Genomic DNA, 25,758 nt, shown 5'->3' on the forward strand with positions numbered 1-25,758 from the left:
TCTGATTGAGTCATGGAAGCATATTACTTAAATTAAAGGGGACTTGAATAGCTCCTTATCTAGTTAAGAAACTTCCACCTGTTATCCAATATCTAGTTGCTGAGTTTAATGAAGATGACGACTGGCAAATAATGTAGATGTCTATTTTTAACTTTTTAATGTTGTTTTTGGATTAACTACTAATTAATCTCATTAGGTGAACTTAATACGTTATATATACTAATTAATATCAAGCAATGATGTTATTGTCTAACAGAAAGAAAAAATGTCTTAATTTCATTAGGATATATAAGAGGGACCATGCTTAACCTCATATTTGGCTAATAGATTGAGTCGGGCTTAGGCTATAAAAACTAACTAAAGTGTCTTAGGGTTAGGTTAGGATTATGTTGAGTTAAATATAGGTTGGGTATTTATAATTTTTTTAGTATAATTAGCTTAATCTAGATGCTTGATTAAGTTTAGCTAACGTATCTAACGTTAGCTTAATCATACAATTTGATTTATAAATAGTAAAAATATTAGATGTAAATTATAATTTCGTTATAAGATAGGGAGTCAAATGTAAGTTTCCCTTAATTATTTGTTGCTTTGCAAATAACCACTCCCTTTTCCAAATGTATGAGTAAACAACTCTTAACCACCTCTTAGCTCATCAGAAATATTATATATAAATATCATTTTTCTGAACAAACATACTTTATTATTTTGTCCCTTATTTTGCAAATATGCTATATTTTATTTTTGTTGGAAATATATTGATGAAGAGGAGCGGACTTGTAAATATCTAAAATAGAGGAGATTTGTCGTAATAATTAGAAAGTTAGGTAGTTATTTGTGAAAATCCATTAAAAATGGAGTCCATTTGGAAATATATAAAAGAAATGGGATTTTTCGTAATACATCCAAAGTGTAGGTAGTTATTTGTGAATTATTTACTTCTAAGTCCAAATTGGGAGACCCTTCGAGACCAAAAGGAGACAACACTGGTAGGGCTATTTCCGTAATATCCTCGGTAACAAATGGTCAATATATTACTGCTCGAAGAAGAAGCATTCTCGACTTCGCTTCATCACTTCTCTCTTTCTTGCTTCCTCCACCCCCCTTCCACCGTGCGATCCCCGCTCCGAATCCTAACCCTGACCTTAGATCGGAGGATTCCATGGCGGACGGAGAGACGTCGGGGATGCTGGGATCGGAGGGGGTCGAGTCGAGCATGAAGGAGGACAATCTAGGGATGGAGATCGACGCGCCGCCGTCGAGCCGGGAGGGCTCGGCCACGGCGGAGGACTGGCGCCGCGCCCTCGATAGGGTCGTTCCGGCCGTCGTCGTGCTGAGGACGACGGCGACGAGGGCGTTCGACACGGAGCCCGCCGGAGCGAGCTATGCCACCGGATTTGTTGTCGACAAGGGCCATGGGATTATCCTCACCAATCGCCACGTCGTAAAGCCCGGTACGTTCGATTTCTTTCTTGTTCTTGGTGCGAGATGTGGTGATTCTTGGATTGATGTGGTTTCATGATCTCGGAGTAATGTGTATTTTGTTGGTGGTGTTAGGTCCTGTTGTGGCGGAGGCAATGTTTGTGAACAGGGAAGAAATTCCGGTTTACCCTATATACAGGGATCCTGTAAGCTTTTCTCTTTACATCTAACTCAGAGGGTGTGCTGTTTATTCTATTCATGCTTCTTAGGCTTATCTCTTAACTTTTTAACTTATGATACAAATCTTCCCGCAACTATTTCACACCCTTCGACAATCTTTGCTGTTACTTCCATGTCTATTCAAACCTTAGTTACTGCTTTGTCAATGCAATACTCTTTCTACGTAGGTGCATGATTTTGGCTTCTTCCGCTACGATCCTGGAGCAATTAAATTTCTAGAATACGAGGAGATTCCCCTTACCCCCGAAGCTGCTTGTGTTGGTCTGGAAATCCGGGTTGTTGGTAATGATAGCGGTGAAAAGGTAAGAATGATATATTCTTCTATCTTTTTTGTGGTAAGGCATTATCTTTGGAGTTATATAGTGATCAGCATGGTTTTTAATTTTTATGTCCAACTATGTCACTCATGGCTTGGAGTAATTTAAGTGACGAGATATTACAACTATCCACCATGAAAGCAATTTCAAATTGGGAATAATACTACATCTTTTGCGAACTAGTCACACCCAATACAACATAAGTTAGTAGATCTCCGGCATGAACTTGTTTGCACACAAAGTTTCATATTTTTGGAATAAACAGAAAATTGTGTGCCAAATATAATCCTTTGCATTGATGGAGACATTATATTTTTCTTGAGAAACTTAAGCAATGTATTGAAAAGCGGCCATGGCGGCTGCCTTGACGAGGTAGCACGCCGGCCCACCTACCAATAGGAATGATGGCTAGACCACCTAGGCGAACTTGGCGGGCCGCCAAGTCGCATAGTGGGCCGAGTGGCTTCGATCGTCTTCCTCTCTCGATCATCTTTGAGCGGCAACGAAAAGTCGACGATGGCAAGCAAATATAACCAGCGGGCAGCGAAGGCTCAAAGGCTCTGAGCGGCTGCGGCAAGCGAAGGCAACGAGCAGTGGCGGCAACGAGGGGCGGTGGCAAGCGGACAACGGTGGCAATCGAGCGATGATTTTGTTGAAGCCGCGGATTGCCAATTGCCTCATCCCCTCCTCCGCCTTTTCATCCTCCTCTTCTTTTTCTTCTTTTTTTTTCTCCGTGACATTGAAAACCACCCACTTTTTTTTGTCTTTTTTTCTCTATGCTTTTAATGGTGAGAAAGAGACAGTGTTGGAAAAGAGAGATCATGTGGGAAAGAGAGTGGTGGGAGAGAGTTGGGAAAGAGAGAGTGGTGGGAGAGAGTTGGAAAAGAGAGAGCCATGTGGGAAAGACAGTGGTGGGAAAGAGAGGCCATGTAGGAAAGAGAGTGATGGGAAAGGGAGCATGGTTCATATTAACATTGGAAACTACCAACGCACTAACTATTATGCATTTCAAACCACACTATGAATGCATTAAATATCAGATCATGGTAATTTATTATTAAGATGTTAATGAAATATGTTTACATATTTGTGAATTATAACTTTATAATCTATTATTTTTATGGCTATGAATTCCACTGTTAAAATTTTATAAATAATATAGATATGATATATATATATATATATTATATCATCATAATTATTTTTTATCTTTTATATATTAAATTGTTAGACTGCCTTGGTGTCTGCCTTGGGCACCCACCTTCCACCTAGGAGCTAGGCAACAGGGTGATCGTCTGTAATTCGTAGCCACCTTTCAATACACTGAACTTATACAACTCTAGGCATTAAATCCATGTGGACAAGATCCCATCTTCCTTAAATTTGCCATTTTATGGAAGATTTTAGTAGTTAAAAACACAAATTGTGTTGTATTGTATCATTGTATGGAATAGTTATTCTGTTAGATAAAATACTTTATCATGATTGAAGACTTATGTATCAGCATGGTAGATAGGATGTCGATTCATGCTAACTCTTTAGGCGAAAGTGATCGTCTCCACATCTTGAATCTCCACGCGTTAGGGATTGCTGAGCTTTCTCCTTTATACTTATCTCACCAGATAAGATTACCACTAATGGAATATAGGTTCTCTATTTATAGATGAGGGAGGGGCTAGATCTCTTTATTATCACAATTCTTTATCTTTATCGTATCCTACCCTGTATACGTAGGGATTTTCTTAACCAAATAGGAATATCTACAATAGATTAGAAAATTGTAATTGACTCAAACTGATCAAATTCATTGAACGTGGGATAGTGGGTCGATAGTGGGTCACTAAAGAGATAAGTGGAATAGTTAGTAGTTATCTCATATACTAGATGAAAATCACTCAACTAACCAAATATTATATGTGGGTTTCTCAAATCCTACGTCAAAATATAATCCACGCCTAACATTCTCCCACTTGGCCCATAATCACACGTTGTGTAGATTTTCAAAAATAATAATAAGATTTTTTATACATATATAAAGAAATTTTTTTATTCATTGGTCCTGATTTATTTTGAAAATAGAATTTGTGTACGATTTTAGAAAACCATGAATCAGTTTCTTTAACTCAACTTAAAGAACCCAATGATAAAAACTATGACGTTTCTATGACAGTTCCTATGCGTAGTTCCTTCCATAATTTATTATCAATGATTGCTCTAGGCTAAGTACCTTTATGTGATGTCCTTATATGAGCATTTATATCTTATGCTCATTAATAGAAGTTACCTTTATGTCTATTAAAAGGTTATTAACCATAACGCCTTCTTGCTTGCCTTTACTTTATTGTCTGTGAGGACACTTTAACTAGCAAAAGATGTTGAAAAGAAATAGAATGAATGATATATAAAACTATAATATGATGTCAATAACTAAATATCACATCAAATATTCTAATATGAAATCAGACCCATGTTCGTGACATGTTCCTTATATAACCTAGGTGCTAGCCCCCTGGCCATAGGATCTGCAAGCATCATCACAGTACTGATGTGAAGAATTGACATGTAATCTTTATTTATCCTCTCTTTAACAACATAATACTTGATCTTGATATGCCTTAGGCTCTTGTATACTTTCTTTTTAGTAGCAAAGAGGATAGTTGCCGAATTATTACAATACATCTTCAATGGTTCAGAAATATAATCAACTACTTGAAATTCTGTGATAAAATTTCTCAATGATAGCGCATGAACATGGCTTCATAGCAAACAATATACTAAGCGTGTATCATTAATGAGGTGATCAATTTTTGCTTTGTGCTCTTCTAAGAAATTGCACCCTTAGTGAGCATAAATATATATTCTGATGTTGATTTGCAGTCATCTAGGCTTCCAACAAAATCTGAATGTGTACCCAATAACTTTAAGATTATCTGATTTTTTGTATGTTAGCATATTAATCTCTAGTTCCCTAAAGATACCTCATAATCTTTTTGGCTGCCTTCCAATGTGTTATGTCTGAGTTATTTTGATATCTACCAAGTACTCGCACTGCATAAGCGATATCTGGATGAGTACACGTTTGATCGTACATTAAGCTACTTATTACAGAAGCATATGAAATATTCTTTATTTCTGCCAACTTAATCATATTCTTTGGGCATTGTGATTCACTGAATTTATCACCTTTCTAGATAGGAGCTGTACTAGATTTAGATGTATTCATACGAAATCTTTCAAATCTGCTGAGACAATCCAAGCATATACTTTGATCTATCTCTATGAATTTCTATGCCGAAAATATATGAGGCTTCACCCATATCCTCCGTCTCAAAGTTCTTATTAAGAAATTATTTTGGTATCATGTAAAAGCTCGAGACCTTTACTAGCAAGTAAAATAGCATCAACATACAAAACTACAATTATGAATTGGCTCCTACTAACGTTTAAGTATAGACACTGATCAACAATGTTTTCCTTAAAACCAAAAGTTATGATTACCTCATTGAATTTTAGATACCACTGTCCGGAGGCCTGTTTAAGTCCGTATATCGATTTCTTTAGTCTGCATACTAGATGTTCTTTATTTTTATGTGTGAACCTTTTAGGTTGATCTATATAAACTTTTTCATCAAGATCACCTTTTAGAAAAGTTGTTTTCACATCCATCTGATATAGTTCTAAGTCAAAATGAGCTACTAATGCGATGATTATTCTGAGTTAGGCCTTCTGAGAGACTGTGGAGGTTTTTGCTGTAATTAATGCCTTCTATTTGAGTGAATCCTCTTGCTACAAGTCTAGCTTTATGTCTCTCTATATTAATTTTAGAGTTTCTTTTAGTCTTATAGACCCATTTGCACCCTACAGGTTTGACTTCTTCAGGCTATTCAACAAGTTCCTAGACTGTTTTTATTTTTTATTTTTTTGGCATAGAACTCATTTCTTCTAATATAGCATTGTACCACTCAAATGAATTTCTATTATTCATGGCTTGTGAAAATGTTATGAGATCTTCTAATTGGTGGCCTGCATGTAGATACACCAAGTATTCATCTGATATAGAAAACCTTTTGTCTCTTGAGGATCTTCTTAATATCATTTGACCTTTACCCTGGCTAGGAGGAGGAGGATCAAGGACTATTTGATCTCCTAATGCCATTACATCTTCACCCTGATTAAGAAGAGTTGGATCAGTAACTTCTTGATCAAAATTAGCTAAGACAAATTCTTCATGTATTGGGAGTTGAGTCTATATTTGGAATTATTAAATTATCAGAAGGCACTTTTGGTTCCACATATTTGAATTTTGCTAGATGCCTAGATGACTGCAGATCAACATCAGGATATATATATATATATATATATATATATATTTATGTTCACTAAGGGTGCAATTTCTTTGAAGAGCACAAAGTAGAACTTGATCGCCTCATCCACGATGCACGCAGAGTACATTGCTTGCTATGAAGCCACATTCATGCGCTGTCATTTGGAAATTTTATTACCGAACTTCAAGTGATTGATTATCTTTTTAGACCACTGAAAATATATTATGATAATTCGGTAGTTATCCTCTTTGCTAACAACAAGAAGATATGCAAGGGCCTAAGGTATATCAAGGTCAAGTATTATGTTGTTAAAGAGTAAAAAAAAAATAAAAGTTACGTGTCAGTTCTTCACATCAACACTGTGATGATGCTTGTGGATCTTATGACCAAGGGGCTAGCACCTGGGTTATATAAGAAACATGTTAGGAATATGGATTTGATTTCAGATTGGAATATTTGATCAGATAGTACAAACCCTTAAGAGTGATTATTTCAGTTGAATACCTATTCTTTAATCATCATTGACTATGTCGGTAGGATACACATACGATGGCCTTCAATATTGATGATGTATTTGTTAAAGGAAAATCTATTAAATGTTTGTTGCTATCAGAAGATCTAAAAGTTTATATAGGAAAAAAGAGAAAGAAGAAAGGAAAAACATATCTTATGAAATTTTACTGTATATACATGAAGTACTCCCATCTAATGTACTGTATTATTCTATAAGATCCTATTTTTGATAGGCAGCATAAATTATAGAGTTCCAAATACTTTGAATATACACATACATATGTGTGTGTGTGTGTGTGTGTTTGTGTGTTGAATCTTTCAATTAGATCTTGTAGAACATATTGATTACCTACTTACCTGTGAAGTTTGCATTTCTAATGTTCTTAGGATTAACCATATGGTATGTATTTATGCCCATCATGAAACAAAACTGTACATAGGTATTTCACCTTCGCATGGATGTATGTTAGGACCATATCAAAAAAGGTGGTGTATTATTGAAGGACAGGCACTGGAATCTTACATTATGTTTTTCCAAACTGCAAATTGCCATTAGATGACCACCTTGATTGGTGTTCTTGAATACAATACTGTACTTTTGGAAATTGTCATGTGTAAAATCTAGAATGGGTATTTTTCATAGTTCCTGAGCATGTCAAAGCTCTTAATTCAGTTTACCATATATAATTTCTACAGATCTCTAGTATCCTCTTCTCCCTCTCTTTACACCTCCTGCTCATAGAGACATGTTTGATACAGATCACAATATGACCATTAATACAACCTATCCCTTGCATCAGATTAAGAAAACATCTTGATGAAGATGTTTAATCTTCTAAATCATTGATATATCTCTTTTGTTTTTTTTGTGTATGTGTAAAATCTAAAATGTAGCTCCTTTTTTATCATAGATGTTAGCTTGTATTGCTGATTTAAGTTCATTGGTTTTCAGGTTTCCATTTTGGCAGGAACTCTTGCTCGCCTTGACAGAGATGCCCCTCACTACAAGAAGTATATTTTCAATTGCTAGATCCTGCTATATTTCTGTCCTTTATATGTCATTAAATGATTATGTCTTGAGAATTTGTTGCTTCCATATTTTTGTTCTGACGATGTGGTTTCTTGCTCATACAGCATCAAGAAACATCTCTTTTCTAAGGTAGTATAACATAGAATTAAGTGTATGGGACTTATTTTGGTAAGATATTTTTGGATGTTAGATCATTAGTAGTGCATTGCAGCTACAGACTTGTAAAATGATATATCTCACTCTGCTGTTGCAACACAGTATGTAGTCATTGGAGCTTAGGGTGGTCGCTTTTTTTAATTTGAAACTTTTTATCTAGATATAACTTAGTATCTTTTATGGTAAATCTGGTTCTTCCAGATTTTTATTCCCTCTGTTTTGTATTGGAACAACTAGACATTTTTTTTTCAGTTGCTGATTTTTGGTCTTTTCAGGACACATTCCTCTATTTAATTTTTTTTTGTGGAGCTAAAATATCAATGATTAATAGTTATGAGCATACCATCTCTAGAAGGCACATGTTGTATTGATAATTTTGATCCGGATACTTGCACACATACTTTAGAGAAATTTAACCTTATTTTTTCTTTTTCTTTGCAAGTGCTCCGTGCTTTTGTACTTTTGATATGTATAAAAAATATGGATTTATCCAACTTAGCAACATTGTCTCACCTGTATGGAATATATCATAAAATTAGAAGATATTAATGGCTTTCCTTCAGAAAAGTAAAGTTGAAGATAGTAAAATATATCAGCTTTTCGTTGCCATGAGCAAGCAAGACTGCTTGGCCAACTGGAAATGTCTGTGTTTTTGTGTGCAGGCTCAAGATTGAGCTGCTTGATCCCTTGATGCAATATACTTGGTGTAGAAAGCCTGTAAACAGAAAAAAGAAAAAGAAATCGTAAGTTGTGGACTGTATCAGCATTTTAGTAGTCTCCATGAAGTTACCTTCCTTAAAGGGCTATTTGGTGCAAAAGACAGAAAGTTTCAAGCATTTTGTTTTGTAAGCTTTTCAAACCCTAGGACCACATCAACAGCTTAATGTTGAACTTGAACTTCTGAGTTCTGACCTCCATATTGAAATTCAAGCTAGGTGTCATGTCTCATGTTCACACTTTTTGCTGCATTATTTTTCCTTTTCATGCATGTGGTGCAAGGATACATATACTTCTCATTAATACAGAACCGCAGATGCTATTGCTATGCGAATGCATTATTATTGGTATTCAATGATTTTTGTCATGTCCTGGAATCACACAAGATGTTATTTATTCATTTAAGTAACTGATTATGCTGCATTTTCAATTCAGGGATGGATATAACGACTTCAATACATTCTACATGCAGGTTAGTTTGGTTTATCGATGGACTTCATTCATAGGGAAATTTATGTTTGTGTTTCTTTTTTTGAGCTTGTAGTTATACTGCAAGATTGGTCAGTTTTTAAACTTAATCTGTTTATAGTTCTGGTTTGTTTGCTCATTCAGTTATTTGATTTGAGAAATATGCTTTTCTGATTAAGATTCACACAAAGTGATTGATTATATCCTGTGTTGTATCTTGTTTTGCATCTTTTTATTGATATATGTTAGATCTCTTCCACAGGCTGCATCTGGGACTAAAGGAGGTTCTAGTGGTTCACCAGTCATTGATTGCAAAGGAAGAGCTGTTGCCTTGAATGCTGGTAGCAAGTCCTCCAGTGCATCTGCCTTTTTTCTTCCTTTAGAACGGGTAAGTGTTTCTCACTTGTTTAATAATGCCATGCTATGTGTACTTTTTACATTTGTCATTGGATTTACTCATCTCATGTATTTGTGATCTTATCTTCTTGGAACTTTATCATGAAATGTGCAAGTAAGCACTAAGAAAGGTTGTCCATATTTTTCATGTATTTTAGTATCTACCTGGTAGTCATGTAATTACTTGATAGATGAGACTTAAAGATATTTGAACTTTGAAGTTTGCTTGAAACTTCCATTCCTCCATTCGAAATCTTAAATAACCTGCTCTCATTTAAATTCATTCATTTGGCTAAGTGATTGAAATGCTCTTTCCTGATATTTTTATAGGTCGTCAGGGCTTTGACATTAATACAAGAACATTGGAATTCATTTGGAAGCAATCTGGAAACTGTTACAATTCCTCGTGGTACGCTTCAGGTTTGTTGATCTTGTTCTCATCTGCTATCTATGATATACTTTTAGATGGAGAAATCCATTAACAAGCAATACAGATTTTTTCCCAATTTCACATAGCATTATACTCGGTTCATACATATTTAACTGTTCTATCTTTTTCCTTCTATCTTCAATTGGCTCATCTGTGCTAAGTAACTTGTCCAACAGAAGAAAAAAGGTGGGGGGTGGGTGGGGGGCTTGTGCTATTTGGAAGAGTATATATAGAGATTTGAAAGGGAGTAACACGGGAAATTATAATTTATAGCAGAAGTTTTGAGGCTCCTATGTTAGGGTTGCTTTTGTTTTTTCTCCTCTATCTTGAATCTTGACTAACTTTGAATTTTCAAAATTATGTCACTATGATTTTCTTTCTTTATCCTATCTGTCGTAGTGCAAACATACATATATATATTAGAAAGAGCATTAAAGTTTAAAGAAACAACAATGCAGCTATATTGAAAAGGGAGGAATCTGTGTTGGGAAAATAGCAATGCTTTAAATATCGATTTCGGAATCGAAATCGAATGCTTGAAAAATCGATACATATGGTCTATATCGGCTGTATCAGCCTTCCAATTTGGACAATTTGGATCAATAATCGATCGAATCGGCCAATACTCCAATCTATGAAAGATAGGAGAGTCCTAATTCAAGTGAAATAGGGTTTGACACAGACCTTAGAAACTAGAATCTAACTCAATCCCAAAGCAAGTTATTATGTGAAGAACCAAGTATCTATATAAACTTTTTCACTTTTCCTCTCTTTCCAGTTAAGACTAAACTCTCACATGTTATACTCAACAATCCCTCTTCAGTCTTCACATGTGAACCAAACATCAACTGCTCTCGTCGAGTCCAATCTACTATTCTTAACTAAGTTTTGTGCCCATTTTCTCTTCCAGTCGTCCACCGGTCTCAAGAGTCTGGCTCTGCCGTCAACTGCTCTTCATGAGTCACCACAAATCCACTCGTCAAAGCCATGCATCAATTTCATCTAGAATCTTTGACCCATCGAGTATAATCGAGCTTGTATACCAATTCCTGCATGCCCGAGTCCAACCTTGGGGTTTTTTAGCTCATAGTCCAAATGAAACATGGTTTGACACAAACCTTAAAAACCACCTCACCCAAAAATTTAAGCTATAAGGTGAAGGCCCAAGTTTCTATATAAACCTTTTCACTTTTCCTCTTTCTCCAATTTGGGACTAAATTCTCACATGTGATACTCAATAGTCTGCTATTACTTGCTACTCTCTAATTTCCAGTATATAGAATGATGATTTTTTACAATTGGAAGCTTGCCCACTACAGATGTGATCATGATGAAAATAGATTACATGATTTAGTCTCTAGGAATGTATCAAGTAGACTCCTTCACTGCACCTCCTTATTGCTTTATTAGTCATGTTGAGATGTTGGTATTTGTCACTTCAGACGACTAAAATTTGACAGGGGCAGAGTAAAGCTTATTTTCTCTTTTGCATTACAATATATTAATATCTTATCTCTTGATATTTAGGTGACATTTTTGCATAAAGGATTTGATGAAACACGGCGACTTGGACTTAAAAGCGAGACAGAACAAGTGAGTAGAACCTGCTATGAATATGTCCTGTTGTTCCATTTTGATACTTATTATCTTATTTACCTAAAATTTATACTTTGAAACTTTCAATATTCCTGATTTACACCGCTTTGATGATTTTATCCCTGCTCACTTAGTTTCCTATTTATTGCTACTAATTAGATGGTGAGGCTTGCTTCTCCATTTGGTGAGACAGGAATGCTGGTTGTTGATTCTGTGGTAAGAAATTCAATAGTTCTCATTCTAACTGTCGATGTCTAGGGTTGATTTTGATAGATCTCTTTTGATTTATTTGATAAATTTTACGTAATAGAGTTGTCTCGCAGGTCCCAGGCGGTCCTGCACATAAAAAATTGGAGCCTGGTGATGTTCTAGTTCATGTTAATGGTGAGGTGAGTGGTAATTTGCAATACTAACATCTGTAAACTTTTTTGTTTGCCTTGTCCATTGACAAATACTATTGGACATATTATTTATGTATGACGGTATTCTTCATATACCTGTGGAAATAATACTTGGATGCAAAAATATCTTTATTAGGGGGAACTAGTTTTTTTTTTTTGCATATAAAATTGGTTCTTTTGGTCATAGATTTTATAATGTACTTAGCTGAAAGTTTGTAACTAGTATTATGTGCACAAGTTTGGTGAGTGAGAGGAGAGTTTTTTCATCTTGGTGTAGTGTCCACAAATCAGAAGTCATTTTCTAGCTATTAAATAGTATGATATATATTGTTGGTCCATTACCTAATAAAAGCTTTTGTGCCAATTAGTTATCTAACATGATCTGAAAGCCCTATTTTTAAGGAACATAAGTTTAAACGTCAAGTTTTGGTTTGAATAAAATTTCTTAAGAGTAAGAATCCATTTTGATTTAGCAATCTAGCAGTCCTCCGCACAATTGAAGTTGTACAACTCCTAATATTTCATATTTTAAACTCAAAACACAGATTTGTTTGGTCATTGTACCTGCAAATATCCTTGAAGTTTTGATTGCTACCAAGTTCAACTATCATTGTTAATCCAGTTATGCTCCCTACTTTTTTGTCACTTCTTGGGGCATCCTTTTTTAAAGATTTTGGCTTCAGATTTTGAAAGGGTAGATTTCTCATTAATCGATGTTTCTAGGTGGTGGTCCTTTATTGTCACAAAGTAGTCTGGGAAGCTCCATGTGTTAAGTCTTTTACAGAGCTTGTGTGATAATGCCATCCATGTTTTAATGTCAGCTATTTCTAGTAGTGGCTTGAAGAAATAGTTATTGTTTTGTTAACTTATGACTATCTAGTGCAGGTTGTTACCCAATTCCTTAAGTTGGAGACATTACTTGATGACGGCGTTCATGGGGAGATACATTTGCAGATTGAAAGAGGTGGAACTACCTTAACAGTGAATTTGATGGTAGGTCTAGATTTTCTTGTGCAACAACTCCTTTCTTAGGAAAATAAAGTATGAATGAATGCCAACTAGTATTCAAGCAGAATATTGTTCTAAAGAAAGGACTAATTGATATGAATGTGTACATTTTTTTTTGTTCTATTATATTTTGTTAAGTTAACGCTGCATATCTCTTGATCCTACAGGTTCAGGATCTGCACACTATAACTCCGAATTACTTCTTGGAAGTGAGTGGTGCTGTGATCCACCAACTTTCATACCAACAGGTGCAGAGAGGCTTAAAGTAGTTTACATTGTTCTAACCTCTTAAAATGTTGTGAAATGCTGTACTTGAATTTTATATCAAGAGCAGTTGTGCTAGTCGTTTGCCATTGTGTGAGTTTCTCACAAGTTCATTAAAGTGAAAGTAGAACTTATGATAAATTGAGATCTAAAATAGATGCACTTTACCCTTCTTTTATTCTTTTATTTAAATTGATATTTAAATAGGATAACTGCTTTTCGTCTATTTAACTATTAGTAAATTCCCTTGATTATTGGTCATTACTGAACAATGAGGAAAACCTAATTTATATGAATGTAGGTTCAATGGAAATGATTTAAATAAATGAGCACAATAACTGAAATGTATAAAGCAAAACTATATTGTTTTGCTTCCAAAATATAGGTAACAATAGTATGTAAAGATGATAACATAATGCTGAGACAGTTTTCGAGTTAACAGTAAATGTCAACTAGTGCAGTAATGATGAGAGGGACTGAATGCCCGTTCAAGATGCTGCAAGTTAGAGAGGAAGGCCAAATCTTAATTTAATCAATGCAGAAGAGACCTAAAAGACTTGATGCCCCAAATTAGATAGGAGACAATTAGGGAATGTACATTTTATTTCTATGAATATGTAGGAGTCTTTGCGTCATGCTGTATAGTTGATTTAGCAGTAGCTATTCATAATAAAAACAGCCCCTTATTTTGTTAATCATAGTGACTCTTGAATGAAACAATCCCAAAAAATTTCTCCTTTTTAGTGGGGAATGTTTTTCTTCATATTTACTGCAATTTTTAAGAACAGCCGTTTGGCTTTCTTGATTCTCTACTCTTTAAGAGCTTCATGAGTCACATGCTCCCCATAGTGAGGTGCCCATTTAGGAGAATCTTTTCCTCTCTCCCCATTAAAACTACTAGTCTTTCACTGAAGCTTATAGTGGGGTTCTTTTTTTTTTGTTTTGTTTTTTCTTCCAGAGTTCAGCTATGATTTTGCCCTCGCAAAAGCTTGTTTTGCTGTTTCTATGTTTGGGACTTATAAATTCCTGAATGCAGAGGAATTCGAAAAAAATTTACAAAGCATCACAAGTTGATTACAAGTCGGCTCCTTGAAAAGGTCACACATAAATAAAAATAAATAAATCAGGACTAGTTACCAGAACAAAATGAGTACACCAAAAGTAAACATATGATGCATACAATATCACTGTAAATCTATGTGCTTTAATGCTCATTTAAAACTAAAGTTTCAACTTGATTAAGAACATATAAAGTTAAGAACCATTCAGTCCTAGTATTTGCTTGATTTCCTTAGCTTGCAATTTGCTGTTTACTGCTTTGAGTTAGTAACAAATTTGCTACTCTGTCTGAAAGATGAGGTGCTGCTTCTTACAGCAGATATTTGACTTGCCAATTCTTAAGAATTCTCAGCTCTTGCTTGTAGATGTACTGTATTTTGATTAGATTCTGCAGAAAGGAGTTTATATTTTACATCTACATAGTTTTTCTAGTTCATTTAGACATTTATTAAATCATTAAACCTGTTGAATCTAATATTATTACTTCTATTTGATGATGATACATCTTTTACTCCATAAAGTGAGAGGTCTGGAAACCTTAAATATCTACGTTGGTATATTAATGTTTAGTATGTTACCATTGAGACAGTGGCTGCTTTTGACATCTGATATTCTCATGAAATTGCAGGCTCGAAATTTTCGTTTCAAATGTGGTCTTGTATATGTTGCTGAAACAGGGTAAGTGTGGCTTTCTTAATGAATATGGTGATGCTTTTCCTAAAACTCGCATACTTATTAGTTTAGGTTTTGTTCATACTGCATTATTCATTGAGGTTGTGGTTATCTATACATTTTTGGATCTGATTTAACTAAATTTTAGGAAGGGGCCCTGTGATTTTCCTAATTTTAGCAACAAAACAGTGGTGCTCCTCCTTTGTAACGTCTTTAATTTTATAAAAGTATGATACCTTCTTTGCATAGATTGGAGTTGTCTATCATTTGGAATCAGTATCTCCTTGCCACAAATTCTGCTGAAACATAATTTTGGATTTTTTTTCATGTTTCACTGCCGTTGCAAATATTTGTATAGAAATAGTCCTATATTATAGTACATAGTGCTCTGAAACAGTGATGGCCATGCCGTGCCAGTGGCACACCCCCTATAATATTTTTAATAAATTTTTAGGATATTTATTTAGAGATGTTTTTGGGTCTTTGGTATGTCAATCTTTGATTTTTTTGTCTAAATATATGTATTAAAATTTAAAATCTACATCATAATATTTTATCTTTAGATTATTTTTGTAAATAACCTATTTTATTAAAGATAAAACAACAGTTGAATATAAATATTATTCAATACATAATATAATCGAATACATTCAGTAAAATTAATATTAGTGATTAAACACTCCATAATATGATTGAATACTCCATAATATAATTGAACACATAATAACATTCAATACATAATTGATAATAGTTCAATAATTAAAACTAATATCTAGTTGTATGTAGAATGACGAGGATGATCAAATACTTCATTTGCTAGCACAAGAATAACATAGAAATATTGTGTTAAATACTGTTGATATTTTTCAAAACTTATCCACTGATAATATTGCTCATTATAACGTCTCACATAGTCTTCATAGAAATAAAAATTTTATAATTCTTCGATGATATGATATGGATATTGAATATACATGGGAACAATCGGCACAGGCATAGGCACACCATAAGCATATGCAGATTGTGGATATGGAGTATAATAAGGGTGTTGTGGCTCTAGTGGGTGTAATTGATATGATGGTAATAATGATGAACTCATATCATCTTGTGGGCGCACATCTCTTGATGTCTTGCTACCTATAGACTCAAGTCCTTTCCTCATTTGACTATAATCATATTGAGCTTGGGATGATCTTTTTCCTTTCTTATCTTTGATAAATTCAGCTTTGTGGTTATCTAGGTTTAGCAAATAAATTGTCATTCCAATTTTAAAAAATAACAAATAAGTTGTCATTTCAAAAATGACAAATGATAAAAGTTAATTGATGGAAATAAGAAAAAGTTAAAAAAATGGGTTTTATATGTCATATCATGTTTGTTAAAAAAATAAGTAAAGTTGATTTGACAAAGATTGATGGAAATAGATTTTTTTTTATAAAAAAAGTCTCTACATTGGCACATGATCGGCACGAGGCTGTGTCGGACGGCACGGCTCGACACAGCTCGGCACGGGGTTGTGCCACTGGCACACCCCGTGCCAAGTGTCGTGCCTTTACTGGCACGGCAAGTGCCGGTTGGCACGGGGAGTGCCGATCGGCATGGCCATCCTTGCTCTGAAAGTATGCTAGAGGTTATACAAAGATTTCGGAAGTTGACTGTGTTTTACTTGTTGCAAATTTGAGTATTCAACACATAATTGCAGGTATATGCTTTCACGAGCATGTGTTCCACGCCATGCCATTATTAAAAAATTCGCAGGAGAAGAGATAGTACAGTTAGATGATTTTATCTCAGTTCTTGCCAAACTATCTAAAGGTGCTCGGGTTCCTTTGGAGTATATAAGCCATATTGATCGCCATCGAAATAAGGTGCGCTGCATTTTTGTTTTAGAAAATTATAATTTATTTCTGCTTAGCAATAAATATGTCGGTAATTTTTACTCAAAATGGGATGAATTTGACTTAAAAATTTTGTGTTTTTCTAATACCGATGGAGTATGGACTCTGTTATCTTTTATTGCCTTCTATTATATATTATAAATATCATTTCTTCCTCACTACACTTCTCGTATTGTTTCTTGCCTTTCCTATCTTTTTCTCCTATGCTATAATCCTCACCTCTGGCCTCTGACCTTCCATTGGGCTGCCAACCTTGCCACTTGTGCTCTGTGTCATCACAGAATCTGTTGGCACAATTTATGCCAATGACACAATTTTTCTTTTTTATTATTATTATCGATATGATTACTGTGTAGTGTGTACTACTGATTATTAATGGTGTATATCATTTAGGCGACCTTTGTGCTTTTCTGGCGATTAGATAATATAGTTTTCCTTACCCATGTTTAATCTGTCCAATTTGGTGCTTTGTTGGCAGCTTTTTTCTTTTTATGATTCTGAAATACCACAGAAAAATGTAAATACATTTAATTTCTTAGCTTACATGACTGTTTATGTTATTCTAATTAGATAAAGGGAAAATCTATTAGATTGATGAACAGCAACTGTTTCAATAATGAAAGATAGTTATTTGACATATTTTATGTACCTTCCATTTTCTATGAGCAACTGAGCTTCAAATTTCCAGTAGCAGGCTTTCTTATCTCCACCTTATTCCTTTTATCTCTGTCAACTTCTTCTAGTCAGTTTTGGTCACCATTGATCGTCATGAATGGTATGCACCACCTCAGCTATACACTCGCAATGATAGCACTGGATTATGGATTGCTAGTCCAGCAATATCATCTGATTCTGCTTTGTTAGCTTCAAAGGTCTCCGGTGGTCAAATAAATGCAAGTTCCACTAGGGTTCTGTCAGTCGTGGAATCTGATCACTTGGAACATAAACACCAACATGATGATGGAAATTCAACAGACAGATCCATCAGAATGCAGACTGATGGCGAGAATATTGTTGATGGATCACACTCTAATGAAGATTTGATTCTTGAGAAGAAGAGGCGAAGGATAGAAGAAGAATCAACAGTAGAATCAATCATTTCATCCAATGGAGCTGTACATAACTTCAAAGATCAGGCTTTTGAACATCCTATTAATTTGGATAACAGTGACCTTTCTCAAGATCAAGGAACAGAACCAACTAATGCATCATTAGCCGAGCAAGTGATTGAGCCCACTCTTGTAATGTTTGAGGTAAGGATACAAGCAATTTCAATCTAATGTTGACAATTTTATGATGTTTCCCTTTTCCTTTCTCTTGGTCTAGGTTCAGTTTGTCTATTTTGTTAACTGTCGCTTTTATTATCATAAATGTGTTATGAGTACAGTTGCTTGATCATTTATTTTACCGACAACCTTTATGACAGCAAATCCTTATAAGTCATAACCCAATTTATTTGTCAGCCAAGGGTTTACAAGACTATAGACTATTTTTTTTTTCTTTCATTTGTTCATTTGTTTAAACTTAATAGAAAAGGTTAAAAGATAATAAACAAACAATAGAATTAAATTTTAAACTTTGTCTAAGAACAGTATTAAGCTATTAAAATCCACAAATATAGCAGCATCTACAATTAAGTTGAGTTTCAGCTTGCAAGTTCAATTACATAATTAGACATGAACAAGACAGAAAGGCGAACACCAAGGCAGAACTAAGCTGAGCCTATGCATATCCCTTTTTAGGGGGTGGCTAAAACAATGGTGTCAGCTATATACACCCTTCTCCATTTCCTAAACTTAAAATCTTGTTAGATATGTTATCGGAAACCAACCAACTAATTTTGAAAATTCTGTGCCAGTATATTGTGTGTATGCCTTTCATAAAGATCCTCACAAGTCTAGTCAGGGTCTAAATGAAAGTAACATTTGTATGGTTTAACTTTTATCTTCTGAAATATATTGTTACATTCTTACATATATCAAGAAAATCCATGAGGTAAAGCCTTGCTTACAATAGGTCTAAGGAGTAAGGCTTGCTGGGGATTCTCCAGTAAGGTAAAGGATGAATTCAGAAATAAGTGAGGACCAACATGAAAAGATTGTTTATCATGTAGAATATCTTTAGTTTTTATATATCCTTAAGTGACAGTCTAGCCAACAACAGCTCGACTCTCCCATGAGGCATACCCATTTGGAATTCTTGGTCATACTTCTGTGGTTCACTACTCGATTTAGGCCCTTTTCAATATTTTTAAAGGTCCTTCACTACTCCTGAAGTTTAGGCTCTTATTTTTGTCCTGCATTAATTTTTTATCTTTAATTATTGGTCGTCTTTACTGAAATTTATTTTCTTAATAAAATGTCGATCCATATGCATTGCCTGGAGCACTATGAGTGTCTTCAGTTGACGTTCTTGGTTTATTGCATCACATTCTGCATTTGACTTTAACTTTTTGCAGGTTCATGTGCCACCATCATGTATGATTGATGGAGTACACTCTCAGCATTTCTTTGGAACAGGGGTTATTGTGTACCATTCAGAAACTATGGGCTTAGTTGCTGTTGACCGAAATACAGTTGCTGTATCTGTCTCTGACGTAATGTTATCATTTGCTGCATATCCAATGGAAATTCCTGGAGAGGTAGAAGAAAGATCTCTAAATAAAGTAAATATCAATTCATCATGTAGAATTTGACTGGAATATTACCCACAGGTTGTTTTTCTGCATCCTGTTCACAACTATGCACTAGTTGCTTATGATCCTTCTGCTCTAGGAGCAGGTGCTGCAATTGTTCGTGCTGCTAAACTTCTTCCTGGTTAGTATTCCCTTGATCCTAAAGACGTCTATTGAAGATTTTGTTTACACTGCTGTGTATAGTTGTGTTCCTTTGACATGGCATTAACATTTTTGGTCATTATCAACATCTATGTCGTCTTGATAACTTTGTCTTGATGTCAGGTTTAATTATTCATATAAGATGATTCTAGTTCTCTTCTGTCACAAAACATGCATTTATTAGCTCCACTTATTTTATAATTATAGATTTGTATGTAAATTTGCTAGTGTGTGCATCTATATGATCATGAGTTGATCTTCCAAAAAAAGAAACGACCCACACAAGTCACAACAGGATAAGTCACATATAGGTATGATCTGATGTAGACTCAAATTTGTCACAGGATGACTTAGATGGACAAGGGCCACAGCAATCAATCACAACATCCCAAACCAATAGCAGATTGTACATTTTTTTTTCCCTGGAAGTATTTGTTTAGAGTAGTTTTGGGGAAAATATGCTTGAAATTGTAGCAAAACCTGACTGATCGAATATGAGGTGAATCAGTGAATTGATGAATTGATAATTAGCACATGCTTTAATTTTTATATTTATCATTAACACCCTATCTTATTTGGATTCATTGTTCTATCTCTACATTTTACTTTTGTTGCCTAAAAAACATGCCAGTCAAATTTAACCTGACAACTACCAATAGAACTAGAATTTTCTATCCCTTTTGGAGAAAACCTAAAATACATAAGTTACCTCTCTTTTGACCTCAAGACTGATTTTGCAATCTTCTTCACTGCTTGCCTTCTTTTCTCCATCAGTTCTCTTCGCTTTTCAATCATACCTTCCTACAGATTGAACTATTTTGTTTTGTATTTTCTTTTTCTTCATACTGGTTTGTTGGGTTCGTCCAAGGTTCCCAGTATTCACCGTTCCCACCTCTATTGATGGTTTTGATGGAGTATTGGCCCGAATGGTCGATCCGGCTCCATATCGGACCCGTTTTGGCCATATTGGCTAAAACCAACCATCCTCTAGCTCCCATATACCTTCTCTCTTTTCCATACTCCACACCGACGAAGTCCTCCGATGCAAATCCATCAAAGCAGTCGTTCAACAAGCTATGATGGTGATGGATCTCTTTACTGTAGCAACAGAGAGAGATATTTTTTTTTAAAAAAAATTTGTGAGATTTATTTGTGTGAGAGAGTGAGTGGGAGAGAAACTGAGACAGCAATATTTTTATAGATTTTATATGTGAACAATTTATATCTATTTAATTTTTAAGGTTTTTCCTATAATTTTTAAATAATTTTTGAAAATTTATGTAATTAAAAATTTGTTCGATATCGGTAGGCTGATACTGTTGATATGTATCGTTTTTTGAGGCTGCCGATCTCGATTCCAATCCCAACCCTAATATTTAGAATCTTGGTTTCATCCCTTTCTTCCAAAGATGATCTCTTCATGTCTAAGTCATATTTGCCTCAAATTTGATATAATTCTGATTTCTGAACTAAAACTCTATCTTTGTTAATTTATATTGTGACTGACCAGTAGGACCTAACATCTTGCATGGTATGACCAATAGGATTGAGAAAAAATAGACAGTTATGGAAAATCGAAAATTAGAGATGGTGGTTCTTAGTTTGTTCCATTTGAGTTTTCTTGTTCAAAGAATGGGTCTTGGCAGCAGCACAATTTGTTGGGATGAGGCGAATGGGCAGACATGTTACATAGTTTGTCTGACATAGTTAGCGTAACCATACTAAGATGTGTAATTCCAGTGCACTGCAGCCAAATACTTATTATTTATATAGTTCACATATTTGATTATTGTAGTTTATTTGTGTATGTTGATATCTAATGGATGAATTAAATTCATACCATAAGTTGTTGCACCTGGTCATTTGATAGATAAAATGATGTTTCACATATTTGTGATTATTAAGAATGGATTTGGCAAATTAGTGATTTACTATTGTCTTTAAATCACTAATTGTTGATTCATCATGGTTATCTTTTAGAACCTGCTTTGCGCCGAGGAGATTCTGTTTATCTAGTTGGGTTAAGTAGAAGCCTGCAGGCAACATCAAGAAAATCAATTGTCACCAATCCTTGTGCTGCAGTAAATATTGGATCAGCCGACTGCCCACGTTATCGGGCAACCAATATGGAGGTCATTGAACTTGATACAGGTAAGCTGTTAGCTGTAGATTGTTCATGCCAACTCTTTTTCCCTTCCTACTACCAGGACTTCATTTTTTCAGTAATGATATCAGTTTATTATAGATTTTGGGAGCAGCTTCTCTGGTGTATTGAGTGATGAACATGGAAGAGTTCAAGCATTATGGGCAAGCTTTTCTACCCAGGTTTACACTGTCTCTTGTCATTCTCTGCATCTTGTGTGAATTATGCTTGGAAATAAATTCAGAGTTTCTCATCTGCAGCTCAAATATGGGGGTAGCTCTTTGGAGGATCATCAGTTTGTTAGAGGCATACCCATCTATGCAATCAGTGAAGTCCTTGAAAAGATAATATTTGGTGCATCAGGCCCACTTCTTCTAATTAATGGCATAAAGAAACCAATGCCTCTTGTCAGAATATTGGAAGTGGAGCTGTATCCCACTTTGCTTTCTAAGGCAAGAAGTTTTGGACTAAGTGACAGCTGGGTGCAAGTAAGTTTTCACGTTTTCACTCCCAAGAACTATATGACACGAATCTGTGAATGACAACTTTAGTTGCACTCTTCATGATGAATCTTTTCTAAACTTTGGTCGTATTTGTGACCTTACCTGGTAAGCATCAGTCTTTTGGAACTGTAATCTACTCGTGTCAATTCTTGCTTCATCATGTGGCTGTGCTGGTTTGAGTCATCGGAAAAATCCGTTTCATTTTGATTGTAAGTACAATCCTACACCTTGCACTGATGCAATCCCATGCATTTGGTTGCTCTTTATAACCTGCTAAGGATCCATTTTTGTGTGCACATAACCAAGTTTGACATATTAATGAAGTTCAGATATTATCCTATTTATGTCGTCTCGCTCAAAGAAGGATCTGTATTTAATAAGAGGTAGGTAGTAGGTGACCCTAGAGGCACAAACTTTTAGTAATTTATGAAGGAAATTACTTCTTTTCTTTTGATAACATTAATCAAGTCATGCAAATTAACCTAGATGAACAATTCTTTGCATCTATTTATGCGATGGACTTTTGATCAGTTTTAGTCATTGGGATGGCAACTCACATTTAAGATGTCCTGGCCATTGACAGATTGGTATTGCACCATGTAATCTTTATTGTATAAACATACATCTCTTAGTGTCCTCTGTATTTTTAAGTGCCTATTGTAAGAATTGTGCTCTAAGTGACGTGGCAATTACATACAACTCTATAATTATTCTCGTTTTCCATTTATATCTAAATCTTGCTAATCGTCTTATGCAAGTGGGATTTTATTGCAGGCTCTTGCCAAAAAGGATGCAGCTCGAAGACAAGTCTTGCGTGTTAAAGGTTGTTTGGCCGGATCAAAAGCTGAGAGCCTCTTAGAACAAGGAGATATGATCTTGGCAATTAATAAAGAACCAATTACATGTTTCCGAGACATAGAAAATGCTTGTCAAGAGCTAGATAGATCTGAAGACCCAGATGGAGGGCTTAGAATGACTATTTTCCGACAGGTGCGTAACTGAAACATATTAACTCTATTGATAAGGAAACCTCTGATCTTGATTTCATGTTCAAGCAGGGAAATGAAATCGATCTAGTTGTTGGAACTGATGTCAGAGGTGGCAATGGCACAACACGCCTGGTGAATTGGTGTGGCTGTATAATTCAAGATCCTCATTCTGCTGTGCGTGCTCTTGGATTTCTTCCTGAAGAAGGCCATGGGGTGTATGTGGCAAGGTGAGAAACCTGCCACACTTTATCTTGCCTATCTTCCTTCTTTCTTCTCTTTACATATTCACATTAGAAGATCAAATTATTATACTTTCCATTTCTCAAGGCACTTCAATATGTGTGGAAAATCTGCAATGCTCATGGAAACACTTGAGCTTTTTGACACCATAATAAATTTTGTGGCTAATGTGTTTCAAACTTTGAGAAGATTATGTCCATTTCTACTTTATTTTGTTGGACTACTAAGAAATAAAGAGGCGGCATTTGCATCTTCTTGTAAATCTCCCTCACTATGGGAAAATCAGACATTTCTTTCTGAGTAAACTACCGCAAGCTACTATTCCCTTGAGAATGAATCAAATCTTCTACTAAATGCTGTTTCAAGAATGAAATGTTGCCTCATTATGCAGATGGTGCCATGGGAGTCCGGTACATAGATATAGTCTGTATGCCCTTCAGTGGATAGTTGAAATCAATGGAAAACTGACACCAGACCTTGAAACCTTTGTACAAGTGACAAAGGTATGTTATATTACAAATTTACGATATGTATCTGATGTCAATAGTTTCTTTTAGATACTTGGTAGATCTAATTAGCGGTTAAGTATTTTTTTTTTCATCTAATAAGCAATGTAAAATAATATCATGGAAGTACAAGATGTGAAAAAGGAAAGATCTCCACATGGTCATGTCTTTCAAATATATATTCTAGCTGTTTCTTCCAAACACTTCCTATCTACCATTTATATAAACTTTGGGTTGGCAACTATTTGTTACTTCTCGACTTAAAGCAGATTTTACAGTTCTCTTTAAAAATTAAAACTACTAGACAGGTCATTCAACTTTACATTAGCCTTGGGATCTTTTTAAATTATGCTTCACATAATTCAATTAAATGCAGGAGTTAGAACATGGAGAGTTTGTCAGGGTAAAGACAGTTCACTTAAATGGTAAGCCCCGCGTGCTAACGCTGAAGCAGGACCTTCACTATTGGCCAACCTGGGAGCTTAAATTTGACCGAGATACTGCCACGTGGCGGCGAAGCATAATTAAAGAATTGGATTCTAGCACAGCATGAAGACGCATGTCTTGTTCTGAAATCATTCCTTGGACAATAATAAGAAAACCCCAAATTGGGAATAAGAGTGAAGCAGGAATCCAGGGACTGCACCAATTTCTTATCCGATCCAATCTCTACAGTTTCATGATCTCGTGCAGTGCTGGAAGTTCCATGTTGATCATTCATTTGCATTTATACTGTATCTCAGTCATCATATTCAGGTAATATTCAACCTAAGTTACATTGACATCTGTAAACCCCTTTATGTAAATATATTGCTTGAACTATTCTGTCTCTTTCGAGAAATAATGTTTTTTTAAATTTGTTTTGTAGAGTTCAATGTGACCAAAAGTGCAAGATTTTTGAAGTGAGATTATCTAGTATCGACTGATATTGTCTTTGCCACATTTTGGGGTCATTTAGTTTTTTATATTTAGAAATACATATGTATTAAGAGATATGTTTCTCTAGATATTGTATCTAGAGAAACAAATAGCTTGTTTGGTTGATAGTCTTTCACAATGCTGTCTTTGTTAAACACATGTTTGGTTAGTTATATTTCATAATGACGTATTTAGTAAAAATGGATTAGATTGAGATGAGTTAGAGCTGATAATGGAAATAAGAGGAGATGAGATAGATGGGTTAGAGTTGGGTTGGGGTCAAAATGAGAGGAGGGAGATGAGTTAGGGTTAAAATGAGAGGAGAAGGATAGATTGAGATAGCTAGATGTAGTCTCTTGATATCCAAGGCTGCATCTGAATCTAATTAGTTTTTAAAAAATATTGGTTTTCAGATTTGGTGCACCAAATCAGACAATAAATTTTAAATTAGATGCTTATTAATAGATACAACATCTAAAAAAGCTTTCAATCAAACGACCCCTCGATCTCAATCACATTTTGTAAAATGAATGCAGATCTTTGGTTACATAAAATAGTTTAACTGTTCTTTCTGTCTCTGTCATTGATTGTGTTGAAAAGGCTGCTCCTTTTCTCTCGACACTTTTGAGAGGAGTGGTCGAAGGTTTCAATGCTTGAGGGAGGCTTGGACTTCTCTATCTGGCCTTCAGGCTATGGATATACAAATATTGG

General features: G+C 35.0%; 1 protein-coding gene across 3 annotated transcripts; it reads left to right on the plus strand.

Annotated features, from left to right (window-relative positions):
• Positions 1–1,044: 1,044 nt before the first annotated feature.
• Positions 1,045–25,263, plus strand: LOC140792894 (protease Do-like 7). Of its 3 annotated transcripts, XR_012109840.1 has the most exons (26): positions 1,062–1,454; positions 1,558–1,628; positions 1,830–1,964; positions 7,770–7,828; positions 8,666–8,746; positions 9,156–9,192; positions 9,451–9,576; positions 9,915–10,004; positions 11,542–11,607; positions 11,770–11,826; positions 11,934–11,999; positions 12,897–13,004; positions 13,187–13,267; positions 14,971–15,020; positions 16,717–16,882; positions 17,656–18,165; positions 19,371–19,553; positions 19,626–19,728; positions 21,729–21,899; positions 21,994–22,073; positions 22,152–22,379; positions 23,169–23,384; positions 23,453–23,610; positions 24,015–24,126; positions 24,506–24,885; positions 24,998–25,263. XR_012109840.1 is itself a non-coding variant. In XM_073144121.1 (25 exons), exons 1-25 carry the CDS (start codon positions 1,163–1,165, stop codon positions 24,680–24,682), a joined length of 3,423 nt encoding a protein of 1,140 aa, XP_073000222.1. In that variant the 5' UTR covers positions 1,045–1,162; the 3' UTR covers positions 24,683–25,069. The 3 variants fall into 3 exon arrangements, 2 of the variants coding, with proteins under 2 accessions (XP_073000222.1, XP_073000221.1); XM_073144121.1 differs by having other exon boundaries at positions 1,045–1,454; positions 24,506–25,069; XM_073144120.1 differs by lacking the exon at positions 8,666–8,746 and having other exon boundaries at positions 24,506–25,069.
• Positions 25,264–25,758: the final 495 nt, after the last annotated feature.

This window comes from Typha latifolia, chromosome 7 (genome assembly GCF_019914945.1).
Source record: "Typha latifolia isolate L0001 chromosome 7, TyphaL0001v2, whole genome shotgun sequence".
In the NCBI taxonomy this organism is placed as follows: Eukaryota; Viridiplantae; Streptophyta; class Magnoliopsida; order Poales; family Typhaceae; genus Typha; species Typha latifolia.

Bases quoted from the DNA above. Each gene is read 5' to 3' on its own strand.
- LOC140792894 (XM_073144121.1), top strand. From the start codon at position 1,163: ATGGCGGACGGAGAGACGTCGGGGATGCTGGGATCGGAGGGGGTCGAG. The intron at 8,747-9,155 runs GTAAGTTGTGGA...TTTTCAATTCAG, and splicing joins AGAAAAAAGAAAAAGAAATC to GGATGGATATAACGACTTCA. The intron at 13,268-14,970 runs GTGCAGAGAGGC...ATGAAATTGCAG, and splicing joins ACCAACTTTCATACCAACAG to GCTCGAAATTTTCGTTTCAA.